The sequence below is a fragment of the Gouania willdenowi genome, chromosome 3 (assembly GCF_900634775.1).
Source record: "Gouania willdenowi chromosome 3, fGouWil2.1, whole genome shotgun sequence".
Taxonomy (NCBI): domain Eukaryota; kingdom Metazoa; phylum Chordata; class Actinopteri; order Blenniiformes; family Gobiesocidae; genus Gouania; species Gouania willdenowi.
In genome coordinates, this window is record NC_041046.1 from 4424653 (window position 1) to 4452211 (window position 27559).

The window sequence follows — 27559 nt, forward strand, 5'->3', positions numbered from 1 at the left end:
GTGTTGACTTCAAAATAGCGTTGGATGAATCTTATAAGATGGGAGCAGGTCTCTGATGAAGAAAAAACAGGCTGTGATCAGTGGGAGGGGCCTAAAATGTCATGCCATCACATTCTTAATGGTGTCTCTGGGCTATTTTTCAATGGATTTGCATCAAATTCACTGAGATTTTTAACTGGTTTTCTCTTTCATACTGGGTAGTTTTTTAACTGTTGCCATTTAGCACGCCATAATAGAAAAACCACTATAACTCTCATATACAACGTTCAAACAGCCTCATATTTGATATACATGTTGACTGTCCATCCCTAAACAAGAATCAATGCCAAAATTACCCATCATGCTTTGCGTTCTCAGATGGTGCATGCCATATTAGAAAAGCGCTATAACTCTTATATACAAAACAGTCTCATATTTGATACACATGGTTTACCGACCCCAGCCACTCCTTTGGACACTACAACACCAGTCACGGCTTTAATTGTAATTGTAATTGTAATTTTAAAAATCTGCTGCTACGAGCTACCACTGAGTTTACAAGTGGTGTATATTAACATTATACAGTCATTCTTAATTCTTAGTCTTTTTAATAGGAATCATACAAAAAACTATATATATAAAATGATATTTTATACTATATTTTATTTTTTATTTTGCATACTTGATACACGTTGTAGGAGGGATAAAAGTCAGTAATAATAAATATGATTAACCACAACTGAATTCTATTCTGTTAAATATTTTAATTTTATAATGTATTTTATGTTACAATAGTAGTAATAATAATATACATACAGTGTAATAAATACATATATTGTACATTTATATAATTCAGTTTTGTTCTATTGCTAAACGTTAAGAGGCAACGTGATGAGAACTGAGTGTCAGTTGTGCCGTTATTTTTAATTATTATTTTGTTTTATCACAAAGTCATATTTGCAGACAATAATGAATTGGTTTTTATAGATGTTTTTTAGAACAGGTGAATGTAATAATGTCCCACAGCACACAGTGGTTTAAAACCACTGCTCTAGTGTGAAAAGGTTGGATTTGATGCCCTTGTTATTTGTGTTGGGCTTTGAACTCATCCGTGTAAAAATCAATGTGATTGTCACATTGGTGGAGGAGTGGATTAAAGTCACCCCCAGGGCACAAAACTGCCTTAATCCACATGTGTCCGTCAACGTGCACGCCCATGCATCTCATTGTCATGCTCGTCTCACTGTTCAGGAAGTTCAGGATTAGAGTTGATTTAGTTCATCAACAATTTCCCTTTTTATTTGATTTGATTTTATGTTGTTGTTGTTGTTGTTATGGGGTTATTCCAATAAATGGCTCATGCACTTCAGTCTCAAAAAATACTGAAAATGTTACCAAATTCCTAGTGAAAAAAACTAATAAACAATAAATGATTATCAGACACAGCCAATCTACAATAACCTCATGTAAAGGATTTTCAATATTAACAAGTGGTGAAAAAACTCAAAGTTTGGGTCTAAAACAAAATGCAAACAAAATAGTTTTATATCCCAATAAAAAGTAAACTTTATACTATAAATGAAAACAGATCAGATTTTTTCTTACATTCCCACATATGTTGTATGTTATGGAACAATGAATATTTCCATAGCGTGTGACCCGAGAACCAATGCATATACAGTATGTGACTAATCATTAGTGATATGAACAGTCTTCTGAAAATGGAAGTAAAATAAAGATGCATACCCCCCTCACTAAATTGTCCATATTCAACATATTTAATATGATTTCAGAATTTTCTGAGATGATAGTTTGTAGGTTCAAATCCCTAAACTAGATATTTTATCTTTATATTCATTCCCCAGAAAATATCCAAAACATTTTCAAATTTTGATAAATAATTCAAGTTTTTTTTGTTTTTGTTTTTGTGAATTCATCGTCATCTTTTAATAATATTTAATATGCTAATTAACATACATACTAATGCCTATTTGACATTAAACTCTTGTCCCAACTTATAACAGAATAGTTGAGCATAAATAATTGTCACAGATGTAAAATATGTTTTGCAGATTTTTTTCTATATTCTGAGAGAGTGGGTGGAGCTATATTATTATACCATATTTACCTTTATGTGATGGAGTTCCTGACATATTGGAAGATGAAAAAGAAGAGATGAGTGAAAATCAACGCATACTCATCACATATTAATCCAATCAAACTAAAAATATACAGTGTGACTATTGAAATGTTAAGGAACAATTTTAGAATTAGCAACAAACACATGCTTATAATAAATTTTACATATTACATTTGTCTATTATCTGTTTACCCACACATGTTTTATCACAGCAGGGTAAGTTTGGTCAATATATCAAAATTCCAGACATATTGAATGATTTGGCTATATAGAAAACTATAATAATCACCCATGACGATATATTTTTATTTTAATGCTTATTTCTGTATTGAAAAACTTATTTTAGGGAATTTTGCAGCGTCTCAGAATGTGAAAAGCTCATTTAGATGATCACTGAGTGCATTCTAACACAGACCTTCATCTGAACTCACTCACAGGTGCTGTCCATTGGAGAAGGGGTTCTCAAACATTTTAAGAATATTTTTGAACCATTTGAGCCCAGAGGGAAATTCACTGAACAATGTTGAACCTTTTCATTGCAACTCTTCTCCAAATACACAAAAAAGACAAAAAAAAAAGAAATCCATAACCACATGAAGTGAAAATTGAAATACCAAAAAATGTCTCCAGGCATAAAAAGCAATAAAATTACACACATCTCCAACCTAAATACACAAAATATCTCTAAAAACAACAAAAAAGGATACAAAATTCATTCAAAAACATCCAAAACAGCCACAAAATACACCAAATTATTGCAAAAAAGACAACAAATGGCAACAAAAACAAACAAATTGACAAGAAAAATAAACACACGCTTTGTTGTTCCTGTGTTGATTCTCAGAATAGTGATCATTAGAAACAGCAAAGTAGTCAAAAAGTTAAAAATATCTACTTATAACCTTAATGAGATGAAATATTTTGCCTATTTCTAAATTTTACACAATAAAAATTACAAAAAATTATCCAAAGCCTGATCCTATCAAACAGAAATTAAATATTGATTTTTTTTTAATTAAAAAGTTTATAAAAATTCTGCCCATTAGTAATAAAATATCCAAAGATCCATTTCCTGTTATAGACCTTAATTTAGTAATTAGAGCACAATGTCACACCTGTGCACATCTTACTTTATTTACACGCCTGTTTATATGTTTTCTGTTTTCTCTACGTTTACTTCCTCAGTATCGGCCAATGACTGCGACTCTGAGGAAAACGCTGAGTTGACGTTTTACACTCTGAGTCCAGACTTCACCATTTCTCCTCACGGGACCATCTTCCCTGCTGGACCCCTGGACTACGAGAGTCCCAACCACCTCTATGAGTTTGTGGTGATGGCCGTAGACAACGGGGAGGTCCCTCGCACCGGGACCACCACGGTGAGGATCAGGATGGCCAACGTCAACGATGAGGCGCCAGAGTTCTCCCAACACGTGTGAGTAGGACTTTAAAGAACTTCAGTTCATCTGCAAAGGAAATAACAGTCTCATACATAATATAGAACTATTAATAATAATAATAATAATAATAATAATAATAATGATAATAATGATAATAATGATAATAATATTATTATTAATAATAATAATAATAATAATAATAATAATAATAATAATAATAATAATAATAATAATAATAACAATAATATTAATAATAATATTAATAATAATAATAATAATAATAATAATAATAATAATAATAATAATAATAATAACAATAACAATAACAATAATAATAACAATAATATTAATGATAATAATGATAATAATATTATTAATAATAATAATAATAATAATAATAATAATAATAATAATAATAATAATAATAATTGCTTGGATTTATACAGGTATAGTGCTTTTTTCAAGTAGACTCAATGCACATACAGAAACCATTATTTATTCACACCAGTCACTCACACAGTCATACCGGTGATGGTAAGCTACAATGTGGCCACAGCTGCCCTGGGATATACTGACAGAAGCGTGGCTGCCATTTTGTGCCTATGACCCCTCTGACCACCACCAACATTCATACCCATTCATACGAGGCAAAGTGGGTATAGTGCCTTGCCAAGGACGCAACAAAAATGACTTGATAAAGCAGGATTTGAACCCCCAACCCTTCGGTTACTGGACAACCCACTCTACTACTGAGCCACGGTCGCCTATTTACCATGTTATGTCATTGGTTCATAGGTCGTACTGGTTCATATGTCGTACTGGTTCATAGGTCGTACTGGTTTATAGGTCGTACTGGTTTATAGGTCGTTCTGGTTTATACGTCGTACTGGTTTATATGTCGTACTGGTTCATAGGTCGTACTGGTTTATATGTCGTACTGGTTTATAGGTCGTTCTGGTTTATACGTCGTACTGGTTTATAGGTCGTACTGGTTCATAGGTCGTACTGGTTTATAGGTCGTTCTGGTTTATACGTCATACTGGTTTATATGTCGTACTGGTTTATATGTCGTACTGGTTCATAGGTCGTACTGGTTCATAGGTCGTACTGGTTCATATGTCGTACTGGTTCATATGTCGTACTGGTTTATATGTCGTACTGGTTCATATGTCGTACTGGTTCATAGGTCGTACTGGTTTATATGTCGTTCTGGTTTATACGTCGTACTGGTTTATATGTCGTACTGGTTTATATGTCGTACTGGTTCATAGATCGTACTGGTTTATAGGTCGTTCTGGTTTATACGTCGTACTGGTTTATATGTCGTACTGGTTTATATGTCGTACTGGTTTATATGTCGTACTGGTTCATAGGTCGTACTGGTTCATAGGTCGTACTGGTTCATAGGTCGTACTGGTTCATAGGTCGTACTGGTTTATATGTCGTACTGGTTCATATGTCGTACTGGTTTATAGGTCGTACTGGTTTATATGTCGTACTGGTTCATATGTCGTACTGGTTCATAGGTCGTACTGGTTCATAGGTCGTACTGGTTCATAGGTCGTACTGGTTCATAGGTCGTACTGGTTTATATGTCGTACTGGTTCATATGTCGTACTGGTTCATAGGTCGTACTGGTTTATATGTCGTACTGGTTCATATGTCGTACTGGTTTATACGTCGTACTGGTTTATATGTCGTACTGGTTTATATGTCGTACTGGTTTATATGTCGTACTGGTTCATATGTCGTACTGGTTTATAGGTCGTACTGGTTTATATGTCGTACTGGTTCATATGTCGTACTGGTTCATAGGTCGTACTGGTTCATAGGTCGTACTGGTTCATAGGTCGTACTGGTTCATAGGTCGTACTGGTTTATATGTCGTACTGGTTCATATGTCGTACTGGTTCATAGGTCGTACTGGTTTATATGTCGTACTGGTTCATATGTCGTACTGGTTTATACGTCGTACTGGTTTATATGTCGTACTGGTTTATATGTCGTACTGGTTTATATGTCGTACTGGTTCATAGGTCGTACTGGTTCATAGGTCGTACTGGTTCATAGGTCGTACTGGTTCATAGGTCGTACTGGTTTATATGTCGTACTGGTTCATATGTCGTACTGGTTCATAGGTCGTACTGGTTTATACGTCGTACTGGTTCATAGGTCGTACTGGTTTATATGTCGTACTGGTTCATAGGTCGTACTGGTTCATAGGTCGTACTGGTTTATATGTCGTACTGGTTTATAGGTCGTACTGGTTCATAGGTCGTACTGGTTTATATGTCGTACTGGTTCATAGGTCGTACTGGTTCATAGGTCGTACTGGTTTATATGTCGTACTGGTTTATAGGTCGTTCTGGTTTATACGTCGTACTGGTTTATAGGTCGTTCTGGTTTATACGTCGTACTGGTTTATACGTCGTACTGGTTTATACGTCGTACTGGTTTATAGGTCGTACTGGTTCATAGGTCGTACAGGTTTATATGTCATACTGGTTCATATGTCGTACTGGTTTATATGTCGTACTGGTTCATATGTCGTACTGGTTCATAGGTCGTACTGGTTTATATGTCGTACGGGTTTATATGTCGTACTGGTTTATATGTCGTACTGGTTTATATGTCGTACTGGTTTATATGTCGTACTGGTTTATATGTCGTACTGGTTTATACGTCGTACTGGTTTATACGTCGTACTGGTTTATACGTCGTACTGGTTTATAGGTCGTACTGGTTTATAGGTTGTACTGGCTTTTAGGTCGTACTGGTTTATAGGTCGTACTGGTTTATCTGTCGTACTGGTTTATCGGTCGTACTGGTTTATCGGTCGTACTGGTTTATAGGTCGTACTGGTTTATCTGTCGTACTGGTTTATAGGTCGTACTGGCTTTTAGGTCGTACTGGTTTATCTGTCGTACTGGTTTATCTGTCGTACTGGTTTATAGGTCGTACTGGTTTATAGGTCGTACTGGTTTATCGGTCGTACTGGTTTATAGGTCGTACTGGTTTATAGGTCGTACTGGTTTATCGGTCGTACTGGTTTATAGGTCGTACTGGTTTATAGGTCGCTGTTCGACAAATGTTCTTTTTTTTTTCTGGAAAAATGTATAGATGCTGTAAGTTGTTGCCTGAATGTCAGGCTGTATATAACTGACCCTCGCTGGAGTTTATACTACTATTTAAATATACTTCATGCATCTGGAACCTCCAGCGTTAAAAACCTTGTTCACACTGAGGCTAAATATCGCTGTTGATTCTCCACCTTTACTTTGAAAGTTCTAAAAACATTTGAAGTGAGAAAGTGACCAAGTAGAATATCAACATGTGCTCATTAGATCCATAAAACTCACGTAGACACATCCATTGTGCTACTGACTAAACTTCCTGTTAACTTCAAAATAAGAGCACAATTTACAAAAGAGTTAAAAAAAATAAAAAGACGAGAAGAGATGCTTTTATTTTGAAAAGGGGATGTTTGATTTTTAGCTTGGTGCCCTGTCACAGACTGAGTTTACCTCCGTACTGAGATGTACCCATGCAGGATTAGCCATCACATATATTACTGTACTGATTTAAAAAAATACTTAAAACATCACATCAGTCGATTATCGATTAAAAAATCGACCAATGAAAAAAAAATATGATTGTCATGATCAGATTTATATGAATACAACAGGTTATTATTGTAAAGTTACATTATGTTAACTGTTATATATATATGTAAATTATAATCATGTTTTTTTGCTAATTAAATGACTGTTCACCATGAAGAAGATGAACCTGTCTATCATTTCTTTGTGGCGTTGGAACATCTCCTGCCTCGTATATTGAGCAGTTGTACATTTTTACCCAAGAAAAGGATCCATTCAGCACTCGTCAAATAACATTAGCTTTGAAATTAAATTTTCAATCTCAGCACGGCAGAAGTAGCAAAAATTAATTTTCCAGTAGTGCACATGCTCATAATCAATCTCAGTACGAGGTAAACTCAGACCGTGATACTGGTCCCAGGATCATTTTACATTCAGCTCCTAATGCATCATGGGACGATTGAGTATGACTAGAGTATAGTATAGATATGACATTTACAAACAGCCAGTGTTTAACGATGACATCCTGTTTGCTGGTTCTGGTCACCATGACAACGGATCAGATTGATCCAATCTGATGTTGCTTTAAAACAACGTCTGAAATTGATTATGTGATCATGGATATTAAAAAAAGGGATTACCAAATCCAGATCAATTTCATCAGAATAATGTTTTTGTGATTTAGTGTGAATAGTACGTTTTCTTTATTACAACAAAGCTACTGTAGGTAACATTATGTAGAATATTTCTGCAACAAGGTATTCACAGTGAGTAATGTATGGATTTAAAAACATGACTCAGTAAAAGAAACATTTTAAATTCATTTTAAAATCATAAAAACAGCTCATTTAAAATATAAAAGAAGTAAAATAAATAAGCCTGCATTACTGTGTTTCACAACAGCAATAAGTAATTGGTGAACGTAGTGAATAATGTATATTATTTCTGAATGTTTTTGGCATTAAAAAGCTTTTATTCACTGTTTTGCCACCGACATGTGGCTCAGCACGGTGCCATCGTTGTTATGAGACGTCACACAGATGTTTTTAGAGAAAGTCTGACTTTGTGTCAAACTCATTTTAGTTCAGGAGCCAAATACAGAATAAAACAAGTCATTTCAACATCATTTTTACTCAAAATACAAAATATGTAAGAAACTAGCAAAATAAAAGCAATATGTGACAGATATCAGTCTATACAGTATCTACACTTTAAATTTCCTAGATTTTGTGACCAATTTCTATTTAATTAAGGAAAATATGATGTCATAAATTGAAGAAAATTGAAGGATTTGATTAAACAGTTTTTCCAACAGGAAAAGCGTGAGCACCTGCAAATATTGTTGATCCACAACTATATTATTTGGACATTTACACAATGATTCATGTTTTCTGTCAGTTTATTTTTCTCCTGAGGGATGAATTAGATGCTCTCGTGGGCCGGATTTGGCCCCCTTGCCATGAGTTTGACACGTGGTGTAGGAGCTATGACTCCAGGTGGTGTACCCCAGTTGATAAACACAGAGTTCTGAGTAGCATTGAATGTATACGAGGACAGAGTGCAGCCTGTGGGCGGGGCTTAAGAGTCCACCTGTGGGGTGCAAGCTGCTGATTGGCTGAAAAGCTTTCACTCAAAGCTTTGCTTGGGCTGGTTATTGGATGAACAGCACCTGTGGGTGGGCCTTGATTCAAATCTGTGGTGCTGTGGGTGCTGCAGAATCAGGGACGACAATCTGACGAGGAGTGAGTGGTGGGCAGGTTTTTTTTAAAAAAGGAGAATGTGTGATTGAGGGGCGGATTAAGATCTGAAATAATGGGTGGTAATTCAGTTGCTTTTTTAAATCCTTTAGTGACACAGTTTCCTCACCTGTTGCGCAGAATTCACTAAGATTGCAGCAATGATTAGTGCACGAGCAGAACTGGTGCAGACCGCCCCTATTTAACTCATTCAGTGCCAGCCATTTTCAGATGTTCTACCCCCCTCAGTGCCAGCTGTTTTTGAGCATTTTGACTTTATATGATTTTAAAGACCCACAGAATATTTTCTACTATGACTATCTGAAATCTGACACAATATTCTGAAAGATTGAAGTCTCTACGTTTATCAAAAAAAAATTAAAAAAATTTCTGACTTGTTTTGTTCTTTTGTAATCAGCCGTTGAATAGAGCAAGTTTTACACAAATGTTCAGTTTCAGAGCTAAAAGCTGAGAAAAAAGACTTTTTCTAAAAAAAAAACCCTGTCAGTGACTTTAAAGCTATTTTTTTTATTAATGACAACTCTAACATCTGAACATTGTTTCCTTCTATAAAACATAAAAAAAAATCACTGAGACCAAGCTTTTGATGGCAAAATTATTATTATTTTTGCTATCTATGTCAGAGTTGAATGGATTTCTTACTGTATTTTGCCGTTCCTCCAACTTTCTCTCCTGTCAGTCTGCACACACGCAACTTCCTCTTCCTCCGGTCATGCAGAGTGTCACTGCGTTCCCCATTTTTTATAGTTTTATCTCACCATCACCACACTATCCATGAGTTCCACACATGCTCTGGTCAAGTGTGCACTGCAGGGAACGTCAACTCTGTACGTAGCGCCATTTTCTGTCTCGTAAATGCCTTTCCTCCTCTCCCTTTGAGCTCTGCTGAGCATGGATAATCTCTCATCCAAAGGTGCGCTGCTACCTCCTACATGTCACTTATTATTTTGCTATCTGGCTCACAGGCTGGGGGTATTTTGTACCCCCCCATCACCCCCGACACACAGGGATGACCCGTTTGGCCCGGTTAGTTGATGGTTTTATCTCACCATCTCAACATTATCAATAATCCACTCAGGTCCACACATGTTCTGTGTTAGTATGTGGTGCTGTGAGCTACTGGATACTTCACAATATCACTCTGTAGCGCCATAATCTCACTAGTTCCTGCTTCTTCCTGCTTTGCTAATGCTAGCATCAGTGGCTAATCTCTCATCTAAAGGTGCGCTGCTGCCATCTTCAGAGCACAGTTGGTCACTACAACACCCTACAGCTTAGATATTGATGGGGAACCTCCGCCAGGGTGTTTTCTAGTAATCTCCGTGAAAAAACGCAAATGACGAGTTATCTCGTCAATGGCACTGAGTGAGTTCAATGATCGTTTTGCTCGTTTAATGTGGAGACGTCAGTGCGCACAATCACACTGACTGCTGTCTGTTGAACATTAAATAATGTAGAAAAATGAATGAAAAGGTTTTTTTTTTGTTTTTGTTTTTTTAAACAACAATTTAAAAACCAAATGATATTTTTTTTCCCCATCATTTAATGTGGCTGCTCCATTTGGTCCTGTGACGTTGCTGCAATCAGTGCATGAAAAATAGGTAGAATAGGAGAGAAACCGTCCTATTGATCAACCACTGATTTGAGTTAATACAGCTACACAGTCTGTCAATCAGTCTGCATTATTTAAAGAAAATCTACTGACCATCATCCAGTAGGTTTGAGCAGCGCTGTGCCACGCGCACACTCTCATATGTGAACATTGTGCCGTCAGTGATCACCATCTGATCTGCTGATTCTGGCCTGACATCAACACAACAAGACTTTGACGATCAAAACATGGAGAGAAAGGAGATCAGTGGAGCAGTGAGTTCATAGATGCATCGATCCATGGTCATATTCATATAACTGGAGCCTTTTTCCATCTCCGCTATGTTTTCTGTCAACTACGTGTATGTTTGCACCTGCTTCTCATTTGTACTAAAACAATCAATGCAAACAGTTCCAGGTTTTATGAATCACATCGCATCCCCTGCATTCATTTATTTGCATTTCCTCCTCCCATATCTGCCTACTATGCATATTCATTAGAGGGAAACGCGCTAAATGGAATGAAGGCACATTCTGACGTGCTGAAGATGCACAGTCCTGACTCCCTGTCCTTTGTACTCCTTATTAGCGCATGGAGTGACGTTTGCACACATTTTAACAGCACTAAACCTTTAGTGAATCCACCCCTCAGGTGGAAAAGTAATGAGAGAAACAATAAGTGTCCAAAGTGCCAGAAAATCATCATGATAAATGACACATTGGTAAATCATTATATGATGATGATTTATAATTTAAGGGACACAATCTTCACTTCCTTTAAGGTATAATACAGTCTGTGTCGAACACTGGAGCAATGGGCTAATAATAGTGGTTTAAAGTTGAGTTTAAGTTAACTTGCTTGTCAAAATCCAGTCAAAAGGCCATAAAGAGTTAATAAAAACCTCTTGAGGAGACTTTCAGGGGAAAAGGTGTGGGAGGGGCACTTGCAGAGCTGTGTTAATGATCATATTCCAGGCCTGTATGGGAGCCAAAGAATATTTAATAACCCAGCTGCTGCAGAAACTTCAGGTCTGAGAACATTCAGCAGAGCTTTTTAAACCTCCAGTAGTATCTCTGCAGGTGGAGCTCAGAGAGATGATCCATCACACTCAACTAATGATGTGTTGCTGGGTCAGTTTACAACAGCACAAAGATTCATACTCGACCAAATTAAAAGAACATAGGGAACAAGACCACGCGTCAGAATGTGTAAACAGGAAGTTCTCTCTGTCACAGGTTTTTCTCTACCTTCTTCCTGCATCTAATAATTGAACAGCTCTGAGGACAGATGACAGGAGTAGTACTATTTCACTGTGGTTTATTCTAGTAACACTCAGAACTACAATATTTGCATTTCCCAAGGAAAGTGCAGGTGCTAGCCCGCGTCACACTAACCAGAACAAAGAGGTCAGAGCACATTACTCCACTTTTAGTCTTTATATTAGCTCACATAGTGAAAATGAAAACCAACATCTTGTGAGCAGGTTTGCTAGTGCGGCTACTCAGTTCAGCTTCAAAATCAACATTAAAAAGACAAAGTGCTTAGACCTACCACTCAAGTTTCAGACTGCAGCTGCACAGCCTGTGGTGATTAATATCAACACTGAACCATTTCCATCATGACAACACTTCACATACTTAGGAAGCACCGTTCCAGAGAATGTTAGATTAGATCAGGAGATAGCATTTCAAATGGGAAAGGCGAGCACAGTTTTTGAAAAACTACAGGGGTAAAACCGACACGTAACCATCTGGGCAAAGTGTACGGTATACAGTGCAGTTGTTCTGTCAGCACTTTTATATGGCGCAGAAACCTGGACTATATACAGGACCCAAGTCATCAAACTACATGGATACATGATGCTGCAGCTAAGACATGCTAATAAAGAAGAACTTAAGATGGTTAGGACATATAGAATGAATGGATCATGAGCGTTTGCCAAGACAGCTGCTCTACTCTGTTGAGCAAGGCATGAGAAACCAAGAAAGACCTCGGCTTAGATTTAAGGACTAAAAGAAATATGAACAGTAAAGATATAGAACTGGATAAATAGAAGCAGAATGCATTAGACAGGCAGACATGGAGAAATCTGATAGGCAACTGAAGTCGAGCATTAAACAGCCATAGTTGTTTTCAACTGACTGCATTTGATAACATTGGCTCCCAGTCAGCCTCAGAGGAGACTGTAAAGTTCTGCTGCTGGTTATAAATGTGTGAATGGGTTTGGTCCAGAATACATCAGTGAGATGTTAGTCAGGTATGAACCCAGCAGGTCTCTCAGATCTATGGACACAGGTCAGATAGTGGAGCCCAGAGCTCACAGTAACCATGGTGATGCTGTGTTTAGTTGTTATGCTGCAAAGAAGTGGAACAAACTGCAGCAGAGCTGAAGTCAGCATCACATGTGAACATTTTTAAATCAAAGTTAAAGGAACTATTTTTCTTTACTGCAGATGATTGAGAGAGATTTATAGTCATGTTGTTGATGTAATGTTTGTTGATGATTTTAAATGTTTTTACTGATTAGTAAATACAAGGCAAATACATTTGCTTTAGCACTAACCTAGCATTAGTTGATAAATAGCGATAAGCTTGAAAAGGTTGAAGATGTTGAAATGCGTTGAAAGTAGTTTAACTGAACGTGTTAAAAGTCAAAATGGGCTGAAGAATGGCTGGGAATTTAAAAGTTACAAATGATAAAAGTGATAGCATAAATATTGGGAACTTTCTGAATTTTTTGAGAGCTTATTTGTCAAAAAGTTGAACGCAGATGGAATTAAAAATGGTTAACAATAGTGAGGAAGGCTTCTGTATTCTCATTAAGTTTCAGCAGTTTAAGCCCACAGGTGGGCTATAGTAGTCTGTCTGTGTTTCTCTGTCTGTCTATTGTCTGTTCTCTGTCAGTGTATCTTCATATCTGGTTCCTACATTTTGCACCGTACACAGGACAGTCTGGTACAGACGTGATCTAGCCATACATATCTCTGTGTCAGGGCCGGCCAGACATAAGACATAATTTACATTACGTTAGTTACTGTAACCTCTAAGAGCTTTAATATCTGAGTTAACATGTTTTTCAATATCACTGTCTCATTAAATATCTCACATAGAAATATATTTTAGTAGAATGTTCTTTATATACAGTAGTGCCTCACTATATCGTGGTTCATCTTTCGCAGCCTCGGTGTTTCGCAGATTTGTTTTTACAGTGCAATTTTGCATGCATTTTTTTACAGTGTATGATTGCGCATTGTGTTCTGTGTCCTGATTGGCTCATGCTGCGTTCACCCACCAGTGATACATTCAACACGGTGAGTTTCACTACCTGCTGAAGTGAGGAGCTGTGCTCCTTGTTCTCCTCTCATAATCATAAACCACCAGTGAAAAAAGCTGGTGTGATTAGCGGCTAATGCTATGCTAGCTCAGTGCTACAGAGAAAACTTTTACCTGCTACTACCACCTCCTCACTGATTCTCCTCCACACCTAATCCTTCCTAGTCCGTTCCCGGTTATAAGGGGCGTGTCCTACAGCTCCAGGTGGTCACACACAGCTTCTACTCCATGGTTGATTGGGTGAACAGATCGGTGTGCATGTCGACGGCCTGACGTCATCATCAACAAAGACTCTGGATGTGTTCGGCATCACTCGTCACGGTTACATGACGTTTTTTTAATTCAGAATCATTTATTCCGATTTAAAACGTGCTTCGTGTTTACATAGAAATAGTCATTCCTGAACGAGGTTTACATGGAAAACTGGTTTGTTCGGCTTTCGTTAATTCCGCTTTAGGTCTGGGGGTTGGGAAGGCTGATTGGACGGGGAGAACGTGACGTATCATGTCAATCAGGAAGAACACACAAACCTGGTGTTGTCGGCTGTAACACAGAACACCACACATTGGAACTGTTTTCACCTTTATTTTGATTGTAGTTTTGAAGTAGCAGGTCAACAATAACACACGGTTTCAGTTCGGACCGTGGAGCAGAAGAGAGATATGAACTAATCACTGGTAAATAAATCCAGTAAAAGTCTGGAAAACAATAACCAGGAATAAATATTATCTCCCTGGTAAAGACAGTAGCTCTAATAACTGGTAAAATGATAAACTGATGGTATTACAGCCTGTGAATGCAGTACAGGGGACGCGTTTACTCCGCCTCCAGGTCCTAGGGTTAGGGTTAGGCCTTCCAGTGAAGCCTGTTCTGTTTACCGTGTTTAATAAGTCTGTGTGTGTTTGATAAGTCAGTGTGTGTTTGATAATTCTATGTGTGTTTGATAAGTCAGTGTGTGTTTGATAAGTCTGTGTGTGTTTAATAAGTCTGTGTGTGTTTGATAAGTCTGTGTGTGTTTATAAGTCTGTGTGTGTTTGATAAGTCAGTGTGTGTTTGATAATTCTATGTGTGTTTATAAGTCTGTGTGTGTTTGTGTGCAAGTCTGCATGTTTATGCCTCTGTCCATCCACTCTTTTCATTATATCCATGTCTTTTAAGGCTCTTATTGAATAGTCTAGGCTGGCGTCCAGGCCGCCGCCATCTTGGATTATGTCGTCACTTGCGCGTCATCACGCAAATCAATCCGAATTAACTTAAAGCGGAATTGGGCAAGTGAAGTGTTTATAATAAACCAACCACCTCATTCAGAATTAACTTTCCCATGTAAACGTCTGATCGCTAGCAATGTGACTCTGATGTGCGGTATGTAAAATAAAGCTGACTACTTTACGAATTACAACTATTGCAGGTTATTTTTTAGAAGGTACTGTATAGAAAGAAGAAACCTGAATGTTAAACATTTTTGTAATATCTCTACATATAAAGTCCATATGAAACCTTTCATTTCAGCGTTGCCAGGTAATCTGCTCACAGCTGCTTCTCAGTTTAACCTTTAGCCACCGTTAGCTGCTGCGGCGCCAGCTCTTCTTCTGTGGTTGATTTTTTAGTGGAGGGACGAGGTTGGTTTGCAGAGACAGTGAGCATGTGGGATTGCTGTAATTATAGGATTTATTCATATATTCATTTCATTTATTTATTGTGCACACATTAAAGAAAAAACAACATCCTTCTCAACTCAATACAAAAGCCCCCCATCCCCTCAAAATACCCCCCCAACTTTTGATGTTTTAATATCTTATCACACAATATATTGTCCAATCTTTATTGATTACACATGGTTTGGATTTTATGTTGCAGAACAAATCACAATTTAGCAACATATTTTTATAAGTGTTGAAGGAAACTGGCGAAGCGTGGGAACAGACACAACAACCACTTAAACAAACACAATGACGACAAAAACACAAAAAACAACCACACATTACAGAATTGCCCCAAAGACACACTAACTGTTAAAAATAACAGAAAAGCTCACATAATTACAACACACAAAAAAAAAAAACACACAAATTGACGAAAAACTGACGAAACAACAAAACCAGACAGACAAAAACAAATATTGATCATCGATCAGATACAATCACGTTTGTGGCCCCTGTTGTAATAAAGTGGCCCATCCCTGCTGGAGAGCAAGGCACTGCAAGAAATAAACATTATTTCACCCTCCTATTATGGACCCCATTCAATGTTTGTCACTCAACAAATAAGAGCTAACTTTTTTTTTTATTTTGCTTCATATTTCATGACTTTTCCTAACTTGATTGGTATAATTGATTAAAATTATCATTATGATAATTTTTAACGTGCTGAACACATTTGTGTTCCTCTGGGGTCAATTTGACCCCAAGCTGTTTTTGCTGTGTTTGTGTGTGTGACCTTACACCCCCACACCTGGGGGAGGGGAAATATTATATACAATATGCAGTATGAATGTGCACCCCACATTAGAAAATATGTGGATTAAAGAGTTTCCAGATCCACTAACTCTAAAAGTGAAAGTTTGTCCTGATGGTGGCGCTAGAGAACAGGTCAAGGTTTTATTATCAAGGACTTATTTATGGATTCAACAAATAAACAAAGTGTCTCTGGGGTCAGATTGAGCTGAATGGTAAAATGTTAGTGATATTTGAGGGTTCAAAAGCTATCAAATAAAAGACATTTCTGTCGTAAATGTATTTTTTAGGTTTTGTTTTCACAGCAGAAGCTGATCTTGAGACTTTTCAAACTTTCTTTGAACGATTTGTTTTATTTTTCAGCTGTAACTTGTGTTTCTATGGATGTTTTCTTTCTTCTTCTATGGTGTTTATTTCTTGCACTTTCAAACACTTGCCCTCATCCAAAACCTGAAGAACTTTAAAGAATGTTTTTTTGGTTCGAGGACATGTTTACCAAGGTGAGACTAAAACAATTTCTTATTTTTACCATTGATTTTAAAATGTTGTGTACTTAAAAAATTGAATCACCCACATTAAACGTCTCAAGGCCTTATTTTTTTTATTATTATTATTTTTTTTTAACTTTGACTAAGAATCTAACCAAGGTTTATAAGTTTGTGTTGGTTTTGATCAAAATAAGGGGAGATTTTAACTGAAATATAACTTTGTGAACATCTTGAGGTGATGATGTAATATTAAGTAAAGCTGTAACGTGGGTTTATATCAATACGAGGCTTTACACTGATATTCTGCATTTTATGTAATTAATGTGATCGGCTGTAATGTCTTCATTCACCAATCCAATCAATGACGTCATTGTCGTGATGAAACTTTCTGTAGATGATCTTATTGCATTGTTTTATTGTCTCATCCAGGATCAGCTTTAGGTCATTCTGTGCCCTAATAAAATAAATAATTATATTTTTTTAATGCTGTATACTGTATACACAGTGTGTACACAGGACCATCATCACCACTATCATTTAATTTCTTTATTATCTATTGAATACCTTGATACGCTTCCTAATCAATGAAAAATATAACTTTTTTTGTTTCAGTTTACCCCTTATTTTTATCTTTTTCAAATGGTAAAATGTGTATGAATGTTTTACTCTTTAATAACTACATATGTGTTGAACTGTACATAGAACTGTAACATGGTTGAACAGTTGTGTGTTAAATTCTAATTGATAATTTTATAAAAATTTCCATGGTAATTACAAGGTCAATTATCTAAACTCAATTACAATTTAAATATGATTATGACAGCAACAGTTTTTTAAAATTATAATTACAGTTATAATTACTCCATAATTGTAAATAATTATCAATTACGCAATAACAATTTATATGTTTTCCAATTCAAAAGGTAACGGAGTGGAAAGACCATCATTCAATGTTAAACAAACATTAGCTGCTAATGCTAATACAGCAGAGCTAACATTAAGCTAGCTACTGATACCTTTACATTACACCATAATTTTCAACATCACAAACGTGCCCTAATGAAAATGTCAACCATATAAGTTAAACAGAACCTTAATATATCTGTCATATTGTGTTTATTTGAGACTAAAAGTTGATATAAATGATTTGTTTCTTAGATTATTAACAAGGTTTAGTTATTTTGTTTTAGAGCAATCATTTAAAGTGCATCAGTTCCACTTTTTAAACTCATTTAACGCTGTCTGATGCTCCTGTTTTCAGATGTGTGTATGCAATAACTTGTAAAACAATAATATCTAATATTGATATTGATTGGTTCACAATAGTATTATTTTGTGCATTGTGAGACATTAAGGTAATATTAAAGTACGTTTTAAATCAAAGTACAGTCATTGGTTTCTTTCCAAAGTCGATCTTCTTTTGTTTTTTATTAAACATGATGTGTTAGTTTTCTTGTTGTAATGTTTTAATGCAGCTTCTGTCGTCCTCCATCACTTTATAACGTCAGGTCGGGTGTTACCTGTTATTGTTCGGGGACACTTATTCCTCCAAATTGGATTTCTTTGATAGAAACATATTTGTCATTCTTTGTTTTTGTTCTTAAAATTAAATTCATAACAACAGAGTTGGATTTTGCACAACAATAAATAAATACTGTCGTCTCTGAAAGCCATATCACGTCTACTTCACTGAAGGGCTCGACCAATAAAACGCCACTATCTGGGTTTGATTAAATCTGTCTTCAGAGGCACACAGTAATACTCTGGTGTTGTTTACACGTCGTCGTCTGGTTTCACTGTTGCTTCCTTTGAAAAACTCAACAATCTATTCAGGAAAAGTCAAGAATTAAATAAAAACATTTTAATACATGCTTTAATGTTTAACCAGCCGACAAAAATGCTGAAAAAATGACATTACTTTACAAACTTAATGCATCTCACCTGCTATGAATGAGTAACAGGTTGCAAAAAAAAATGGTCCAAAAGTGGAAAAAATGTGGCAAGAAAAGTGTGAAAAGTGACTAAAATGGGCAAGAGTGGTAAAAAACAAAATGACAAAAAAGAGGAACCAGGTGATATGTAATGGCTTTTAATGAGCAAAATGTGGCAAACGATAGTGAAAAAAGGCAAAGATGTGGAAGAATGAAAGGAGATAAGAAACAAATGGTATTTTTTATGCAAAAGGAGCTTATTTGGACGAAAAGCGGCAAAAAATGGTTAAAGAATCGACAAATAAGTAAAAAAAAAAACTTGCAAAAATGTTAAAAAATGGATAATTATGGGCAAAAAGAAGCTGAAATCTGAAAAAAAAAACCCAAAAAGTGTCAAATTCTTTGGAAATGGGGCAGAAATGAGAAAAAAAAGTTGCAAAATGGCCAAAGAGATTAAGAAACGCATATCTGTGTAAGAAACTTAACTTTCCTGTCCACAATGAATTCCATATGAAATTTAAGACGATCAAATATAAATATGAAGAAAAAAATGTATTTACATAAATGTGTAATGTCTAGGTAATAAATATACACAGGAAAATGTGCGTACATTTAAACTAGTTTTAGTCAATTAAGGTTTTAGTTTAATCTGTTACAGAAAGTCAACTTGTAATGTGATGTGTTTGATGTCTGATAGAATGTGACCTGGTCGTTTTAACAGCTGATATGTATCAGATTTATATCAATGTATGAAAGTGACCTGGGTCGGATTAAACACATAGTTTAATTAGAATCAACCTGTAGCAATTGTTCTGGTTGGATTTAATCTCATGTGAACATTATAAGTAGTTTAAATTTCATTAGTCATCAGTTATATATTAAAGACAGGGTAGGTATTTTTTTAAAACTAGCATGATTTTGAATGTAGCATGATTCGTGACCGGTTATGCGCTTTGAGTGTGGGCTCGTGCATGCGTGGGGTTGTTTACAGGGAGACGTGATTGGTTAAGAAAAAACAAACCATCTTTTTTCATTAGTCAAAGTTTTTACAAAATTACAGCTGCTACAGATGATGGATTTTCTTCGTTCCTGTTTCAGAGCACCTAAGATCTTAATTTCTGTCAAAACATAAAGACAATTTCAACCAAAAACTTAAAAAGTGTATCTAGAGGAAATTACCTACCCTACCTTTAAGTTAAGGGGCAGAAATCTAAGAATTGTCTTCCTGCTCTTTTCTAATCATGGAAATGTTTTATTTGGACTGTGATATTATTTGATGCAAATGGGGAATCTATCATGTTTGCATTTTTATGAAAGGAACAAATGAATAAATGAAAATAAAATATCAAGATTTGTTTTGAAAAAGTTTGCGTTTACATGCCTTTCTCTAGTTATTGTCACTTAATGTAATAGTTGATGAAAACTGACCCATTCATTACTAACCAATACAATACATACATTTTCACCTTAAACATAAATATATTTAATAACATAAATATATAATATATATAAATATATGAATAAATCCTATAAAAACAATGTATGTTATATCATTTTTTTAGCGATATTGGACCAATATATCTCCCCCTCCCGGTCGATGGGTTCCCAGCTTTCTCTTTGAATTTGGTTGTCTTTGTTTGTAGTTTATTCGTGTTTATTTTCCCTTTGATGTTTACCTTGTTGTTACTCTTTGAGTTTTTGGAATCAATATGGACTTGTTTCTTCAGAGCTACTCCTGCCTAGCGTCTTATTCATCTTCTGCATCTGGATCCTTCAAGCAGCTGGAGCTGTAGGGTCAGTGGCATCTGGGAAATGGCAGATGAAGATCTTTGTTCAGACACTTATAGGCTCAGGATACGTGGGCTTCGATTCTGAAAAAGAATCAAAATTCAGTTGTGATTTTAAAAAAGTAGCACAAATAAGAGTGAGTTGGAGACTAAGAAACAAAGTCCACCTGCTGCTTGTATTTCCCCTTATTTCAGTTTGTCTCATCACGATTAAATGAATGGGCCAAAAAATATTGAATTTTGTAATTAATGTTCTTAACCGCCATCAGGGATTGGCCTGAAGAGAGTCATCTTTATCTCATGCGAAGTCTGCACAGGGAAAATGAACAAAAAAGAAGAGAAACAAGAAGGTTGAAGCGTAATTAGAGTTTGATGCTGTGAGTCTGAGCTGGTTTCCTATTGATTGCACCATCGATTCGGCCAAATGAGACTAGTGCTTGTGCTCCGTTGTGATTACAAAAGGCTGCATGCTGCATGCATACATGCTGCTTTCTGCTCCCTGTCAATGCGTCTGTGATGGCTCAACAGGCTGTGTCACATGCACACAATGCTAACAAGCACTTAGGAGAGGTTAATAAAGGGAATATTCATAGAAGTACATAAAGATTCTGCTCTATGTGATCTGTGAAATCTAAAAAGCTTCATCCAGGCTGAGCGTCTTTTCTTTGGCTAAATACGGACAAAGGTCAGGTTTTCAAAGAAATGTATTTCTGACTGTTTATTAAATGCTGCGCAATATATGTTTCAATGACAGATTTTTGCAAAAAAAACAAAGTTTCAACAAAGTCTAATGTCTCTCTGAAGGTTGTTGTAGAGCCTGGTAACGCTGATGAAATGAGATTTATCTGAAAAAATTACTCTATTCTCAAAATAGTCTGACTTTAATCTCAAAATATTAATCTAACAAAATGATGACTTCATTCTTATGACACGCTACATACGAACAGCGCCAACATCTGTTTGTGGCGGAACTAATGCCCACCTGTTTTTCAGTGAAAAATAAGGTGCAAATGTGGGATATTTTTTCCTAAACATGTGGGTGAGGATTTAGTCTGGATCATATTTCTATTCTAGAATATAAAGTCTGTCATATTGCCTCATATTACGTCAGATTTTGTGCAAGAACTGACATTTCTGTCTCTGACCACCCTACGTGGACAAATTGTGCATAAATCAGTGGAATTTTGTGGTTTAAAAATGTACATCATAGCTTTTGTCGGCTAATTTAGACTATGACTAAAACTAAATTCAATTCAATTCAACTTTATTTGTATCGCACAAATTACAACAAAGTCATCTCAGTGGGCTTATCAAAATCTAACATTCATAATAAGAAAATCAAAATAACACTGGTTTATATGCGTGACATTTTTTCCAAACCTGCATGTGAGGATTTATTTAATGTCAGGTTGCAGTTGTTTTTTTAGCTTCTTTAGTTTATATTATAACCGTGTCTTTGGTTCCATAACTTCCCAAATCCCAACTTAAATTGTAAACATGTGCCTTACAAACACAAGTTAATTTGAATACATAATCTGTGTTTTCTGGTTATTCCGTTTTAAAACCAATAAATAAACAATCTGGTCATTTTGTTTTATTGACTTAAAACCAAAACAGAAATATATATAATATAGAAAATAATAATATAGAAAAGTAAAAAAGCAGCGTTTTTCTGTATTAAAATAAGATCTTCTGATTGTGATATTTACGAGGAAACTATTCCGTATTAAAACGGAATAACCAAAGAACAAAGGGCAAGCGGATATTCATCCATCCATCCATCCATCCATCCATCCACCCATCCATCCATCCATCCATCCATTTATCTTTAACACGTTTGTTATGTTATGTTCATGTTTATCATTTCATGTGGCAAATATATTTATGAATCAATGATTTTCTCTCATCTCAGTTATTAACTACCACAACAATCAGGCCTTTAACACTGATTTATAACAGAACATTAAAAATACTAGATAAAACATCTGTCAGAACGTACCATTGTGAAGTATTAAAGAGGTTCAACTTTCTTAACTTTGAACATTTTATAACATTTTGTCATTTAAATTTAATGTATAAATGTTTGTACAACCAAAGCCCTGATGTTCTCAGACGGATCATAGTCCCATGTTGATGTTTGGGCTCCATCACCTGAGGAGCTGTTAATGGAAATGTGAAAGTACTCCTTAGAAAAAAGACCTTCCTTTACTGTCCGCAGCGTTAAACTCTGGAACAGGACTTAGATCTGGAGGCTTTTAAAAATGAACTAAAGCGTGTTTTAAAAAGCGATCAAGTGTAATTAATTTTAAATTGCACTCAAATGCACTTCCTTTGTATAATGTCAGATTTAATGTTACAGTAAATGTATTTTCTATATTCTATATTGTCTATGTCCTTTTGAAAAGCTGTTCTAGGGACAGACATTGCAAATTAGTCTTGGCTATAAATGTTGTAGTGCGATACATGTCAATTGTTCAGACACACATTTGTATATATATATCTATGTTTAAAAAGTTGTGGAACAAAACAAGGTCTGCCTGCCGTTGCTATTAGCAACAGGTCATAATAATCACCAGGAACAATATTAATATCATTAATTAGTATTTTGTGGCCACTGATGATTATTCTGTCATGTCAGAGACTCCTTAAATTAGAAACTCTCTAGACTTTACAACAGTGAGCCACGTTAGTGTGAGGTCAAAACCAAACAATGTCTGTGATTTCTCCATATTTCACATAGAAGTTCAAGAGATAGACTGGTTCCTTTGAGGAGTTCAGGTGAGATGAATACTTGTAATTATCTAATGATCCTACAAATTGCTTCCTCAGACATCAAGTGGAAGCCGTTTGATCAATACACCACATAAACTCTATAATAAAACTCTCCACAGTTTCAGCCCTAATCTATACTTATTGATCTGTGGGGAAGAGAAAACAGCTATAGGGGAATAAATATGTAAGCTGAAAATATCCTCTGACTGATAGATAGATAGATAGATAGATACATAAATGGGTGGGTGAGTAGGTAGGTAGGTAGGTAGATAGATAGATAGATATATGAGTGGATAGATAGATGGATTGATGAATATAGGAGTGGATAGATACATAGATAGATAGATATATGAGTAAATAGAGGTAGATAGATAGATCAAACTTTAACCACCAGAGTGTGTCAGCATACTGTTTAAGGGAGAGTAAAGGTTCCTTAGGAGAGCTCCTCTTCTCTGCTTCATTGTATACTACCAAACCTCAGAGTTAGAATTGTCGCCCCCTTGTGGTCACTGATTATTTTTTCAGGTCACAGCTGTTTTTATCCTTTTTCTGTAAACAAGAGGTTTACATCAACATTTTTAACTTTACCTGTTTTAGATCAACCACAAGCAGCACAAGTTATTTTGACTGAAAAAATCTATTAATTGATCTAAAAATCTACTAAATCATCTAAAAATCAGGCCTAATGTTTCACTCCAATGGAAAACAATGGCATGTTTAGAGACAGTGGGGTCATGTGACATCATCAATCACATGATTTTAAGATCAAGAGTTCATAAATCTATACATAGAGTCTGAGAATGTTTTCATTTTGAATTGAATACATTGGTGGTATTTTATCTAAAAAAAAATGTACATTTTGTCAAACCTTTTATTTTCTACAGATGCCTTTGTGGAAAATAAATTAAGATCTAATTGTATTTGATTGTGTTTCTTTCTTTTTAAGTTTCTACACGAGATGTTTATTGTACGTATGGGACCCGTACCAAGATTTATTACCAACAATAAACATGGGGGGGTGAAAGTAACTCGTAACTTTTACTTTGTGTACTATTAAATGTAGCTACTTTTTAATTGTACTTAAAGCTGATATCCAGAAATTCTGAGAAATCTATGTAATGCGATCAGATGAGACCTTGTTATGTTCTGCAATGTGCGTGCAGAAAAGTAGAGGCGTGGCTTATGGTAGATTGCAGAGGCAGGGGGAGGAAGTGGAGCTGTTGAGGGCAAGACATCGAGACGTCCTCAGAAACTCCAGATATCAGCTTCAACTTGTACTTGAGTAGATTTACAGTATGAGTACTTTACACCTCTGTGTGTAAATTGTGTAGATGTTTCTTTAAAGCTGATATCTGGAGTTTCTGAGAAACGTCTCAATGTCCCGCCCTAAACAGCTCTACTTCCTCCGCCTGCCTCTGCCAATCTACCAGAAGCCACGCCTCTACTTTTCTGTACATGCAGTGCAGAACATAACAAGGTCACATTGATATATGTCTATAGTTCAGGTAAAAGCCAAAATCATTTTTACCTGTTTGCTGTTGTGACGCACGGCCTTGTTTCTGTGCACAGGTCCACATTCACTTTGATTGACAGTCTCAAAAACAGGAAGTGGAAGCCTATTGGCTGGACGCACTCTGATTGTTTCCATGTGTATAGGGGTCTATAGGATGAAGGAGGGACTTATTTACATTAATGTATATGAATGACCACCACCAGTAGACAATAGTATATACATAAATATAGATTTCTCAGAAACTCTGGAAATCAGCTTTAATATTGATGAGTTTTTATTAGCTGTGTTTTTATTCAGTTTAGCAGTGAAAACCTCAACTTTTTACACATATTCTGACAAAATGACCAAATAATTGAATCACTTTGATGTCGTAGACACGTTTTCTCAGAATACAAAGTTCTTAATCTTACAGCAATATGAAGAGTAAAGTTCAGCCTTTCAATCTGACTTCATGAGTTTTTAAAACTCAGAGTTGAATGAACGAAGCCAAAGATCAAGTTATTTTTTTACTTTAAAGCCAAAAGTGATGAGTTGAATTCAGATTTTGGGTCAATTACAATTTTAGTTACAATTTTGTTTTCAATTGCCCATGTTCAATTACAATTACTGTGCTCAGCATTTTTTTTTTCCATTACAATTAAATTACAAACAAAATGTATCCTCAGAAAATCAATTATTTTCTCAATTACTAAAGTTCAACTACAATTAATCACAATTGCTGAGCCTGAAACAAATAACCTAATAAAAGTTTACCTTCTTCTTGTGTTAGCTTTCTGTTAGCATATCTAATGCTAACAGGTCCTCAATCAGCTGTAAAATGCACAAAAAATATAATATAAATCAATCTCATGTATTTCCTATATATTGTTCCCTTGTTAGGCTTCATAATCAATGAATATATAGGTTTTAATATTTTTAGCTTAGGTGTCTGAGCCTAGTATACCCCTAGATTTACAATATATATATATATATATATATATATATATATTATATGGTTAAAAGTGTAAAAACTTGATATGAAACATATTTTAATAATTTACTACTTATGTGTAGAACTGTAACATGGTTCAACAGTTTTGTGTTAAAATATAATTGACAATCTTTATCAAATTTGAATGGCAAATACAATTACAAAGTCGATTATCTGAATTCAGTTACTATTTAATTGTGATAAAAACAACCAATTTTTAAAATTATAAGTACAATTATAATGATGCCATAATTGTAATTGATTATCAGTTAGGTGATTCCAATTATAATTGAGCCCATCACTGGTTGAAATGATGTATGTGATGATGAATGTACTGTAGTTATAGATTTACTCATGCTTGGTATACAGTAGGTCCTCCACTAATACATATTCACACAAAACGTTTGATTCAAAGACATTTCAAGTTTAAATGAGGTTAAATTATGTGGGAAACTCAGTAATATTGGGTCATACATTATCACTGGCGCCAAATATATAGATAGTTTTTTTTTATTTTAAGACATGACAAAAACAATATATAGATACATGATACACAGATAATGAAAGTACATACATATTACAATGAGACAATAGGTGAGGAGTGGATGTTTAAAAATTTACACTGTGTGTTTGTATGTGTGTGTGTGTTCGTATGTGTATATATATATATATATATATATATATATATATATATGTATATTAATAGTAAGTGTAAGATTATAGGATTATAGGATCATATAGTTGGCTATATTAATCTTCCTGCTCCTTTTCAAACATGTACATGCTTCACGAGCAGGATTTTGTACCATTTGTTTGATTAATATTCTTTTTTAAAAATAAAAAGAATTATCATTATTTTTTTCATTGTGAGATACACTAATGTTGTGTGTGTGCTGCTAACGCTGCTAACGCTGCTAACGCTGAGATCTGATAGATTTGATACTTTCACAGGTTGTTGTTGTGGTTCCGTTGGAGGGTCTGACCCACTGTGTTTGATTTGCTCTGGGAATCAGTCAGAAGAACTCAGAGAAAACCTTTGTTTTTAAAAACAATAATCAAAATTAATTACATTTAATTGCTGTGTTGATTTGTGTTTCAAACATGTCGGTTTATACCTGGAACACTGCAGTCCTCAGGGATTGTGGGTAATTGCAATCTGCACATGCACTAATTTGCTTTACGTCGCGGGTCACATGAGTATTTGTGAGGAACAAGCTTGGCTCTGATTGATTTGAATAGACGCAGTCGGAAAATAACAGAAATAAATCTATTGATTTCACTGCTATAAACACAACAGCAGTTCTAACTGTTCACTTTGTGCTTATTTCTCTGTTTGTTCCTATTGTGCAAAATAAAAGCATAACCACAAGCTTTTATAATGGCTAAATGTTTCAATTAAGGTTAATGTTGAAAATTGTAAATTATATTAATTATAAATCTATTTATTAAGTTTGGCTTTTATGTAGTGCTTTATAATTTTTTCTTATTTTTTTTTATTTTTTATTTTATTGTTAATTTACTCTTTTATGCATTTTTTCAATGTTTACTACTTTATTAATTTCTCCCTTTTCTGCTTTGTTTTTTTGTTTTTTAAATCTCTGACTCTGTCTAAATATGGCATGTTTTTAATAATTTATTCAATTAATTCTGTGTGCATTCGTCTCTGGGGTGTAATAGTGATTTTAGTTCAGGGGCCAAATATGGAGCAGTTTGATCATAAGTGGGCCACAGACTATAGACGGAGAAAACAAGTCATTTTTCATTAATGTGCTCTAGTGTGCACCTCCACATATAAATAATATATGAAATATGTACAGCACTGACATTATCTGAGCAATCATTTAAA

General features: G+C 35.2%; 1 protein-coding gene across 1 annotated transcript in view; it reads left to right on the top strand.

Moving 5' to 3' along the window:
• The window catches only part of LOC114459565 (neural-cadherin-like), a 494937-nt gene that overhangs the window by 158435 nt on the left and 308943 nt on the right, over positions 1–27559 (top strand). Inside the window, exon 6 of the mRNA XM_028441778.1 lies at positions 3305–3554. Within this exon, the coding sequence (XP_028297579.1) occupies positions 3305–3554 (250 nt within the window). The remainder of the gene's footprint in view (positions 1–3304; positions 3555–27559) is intronic.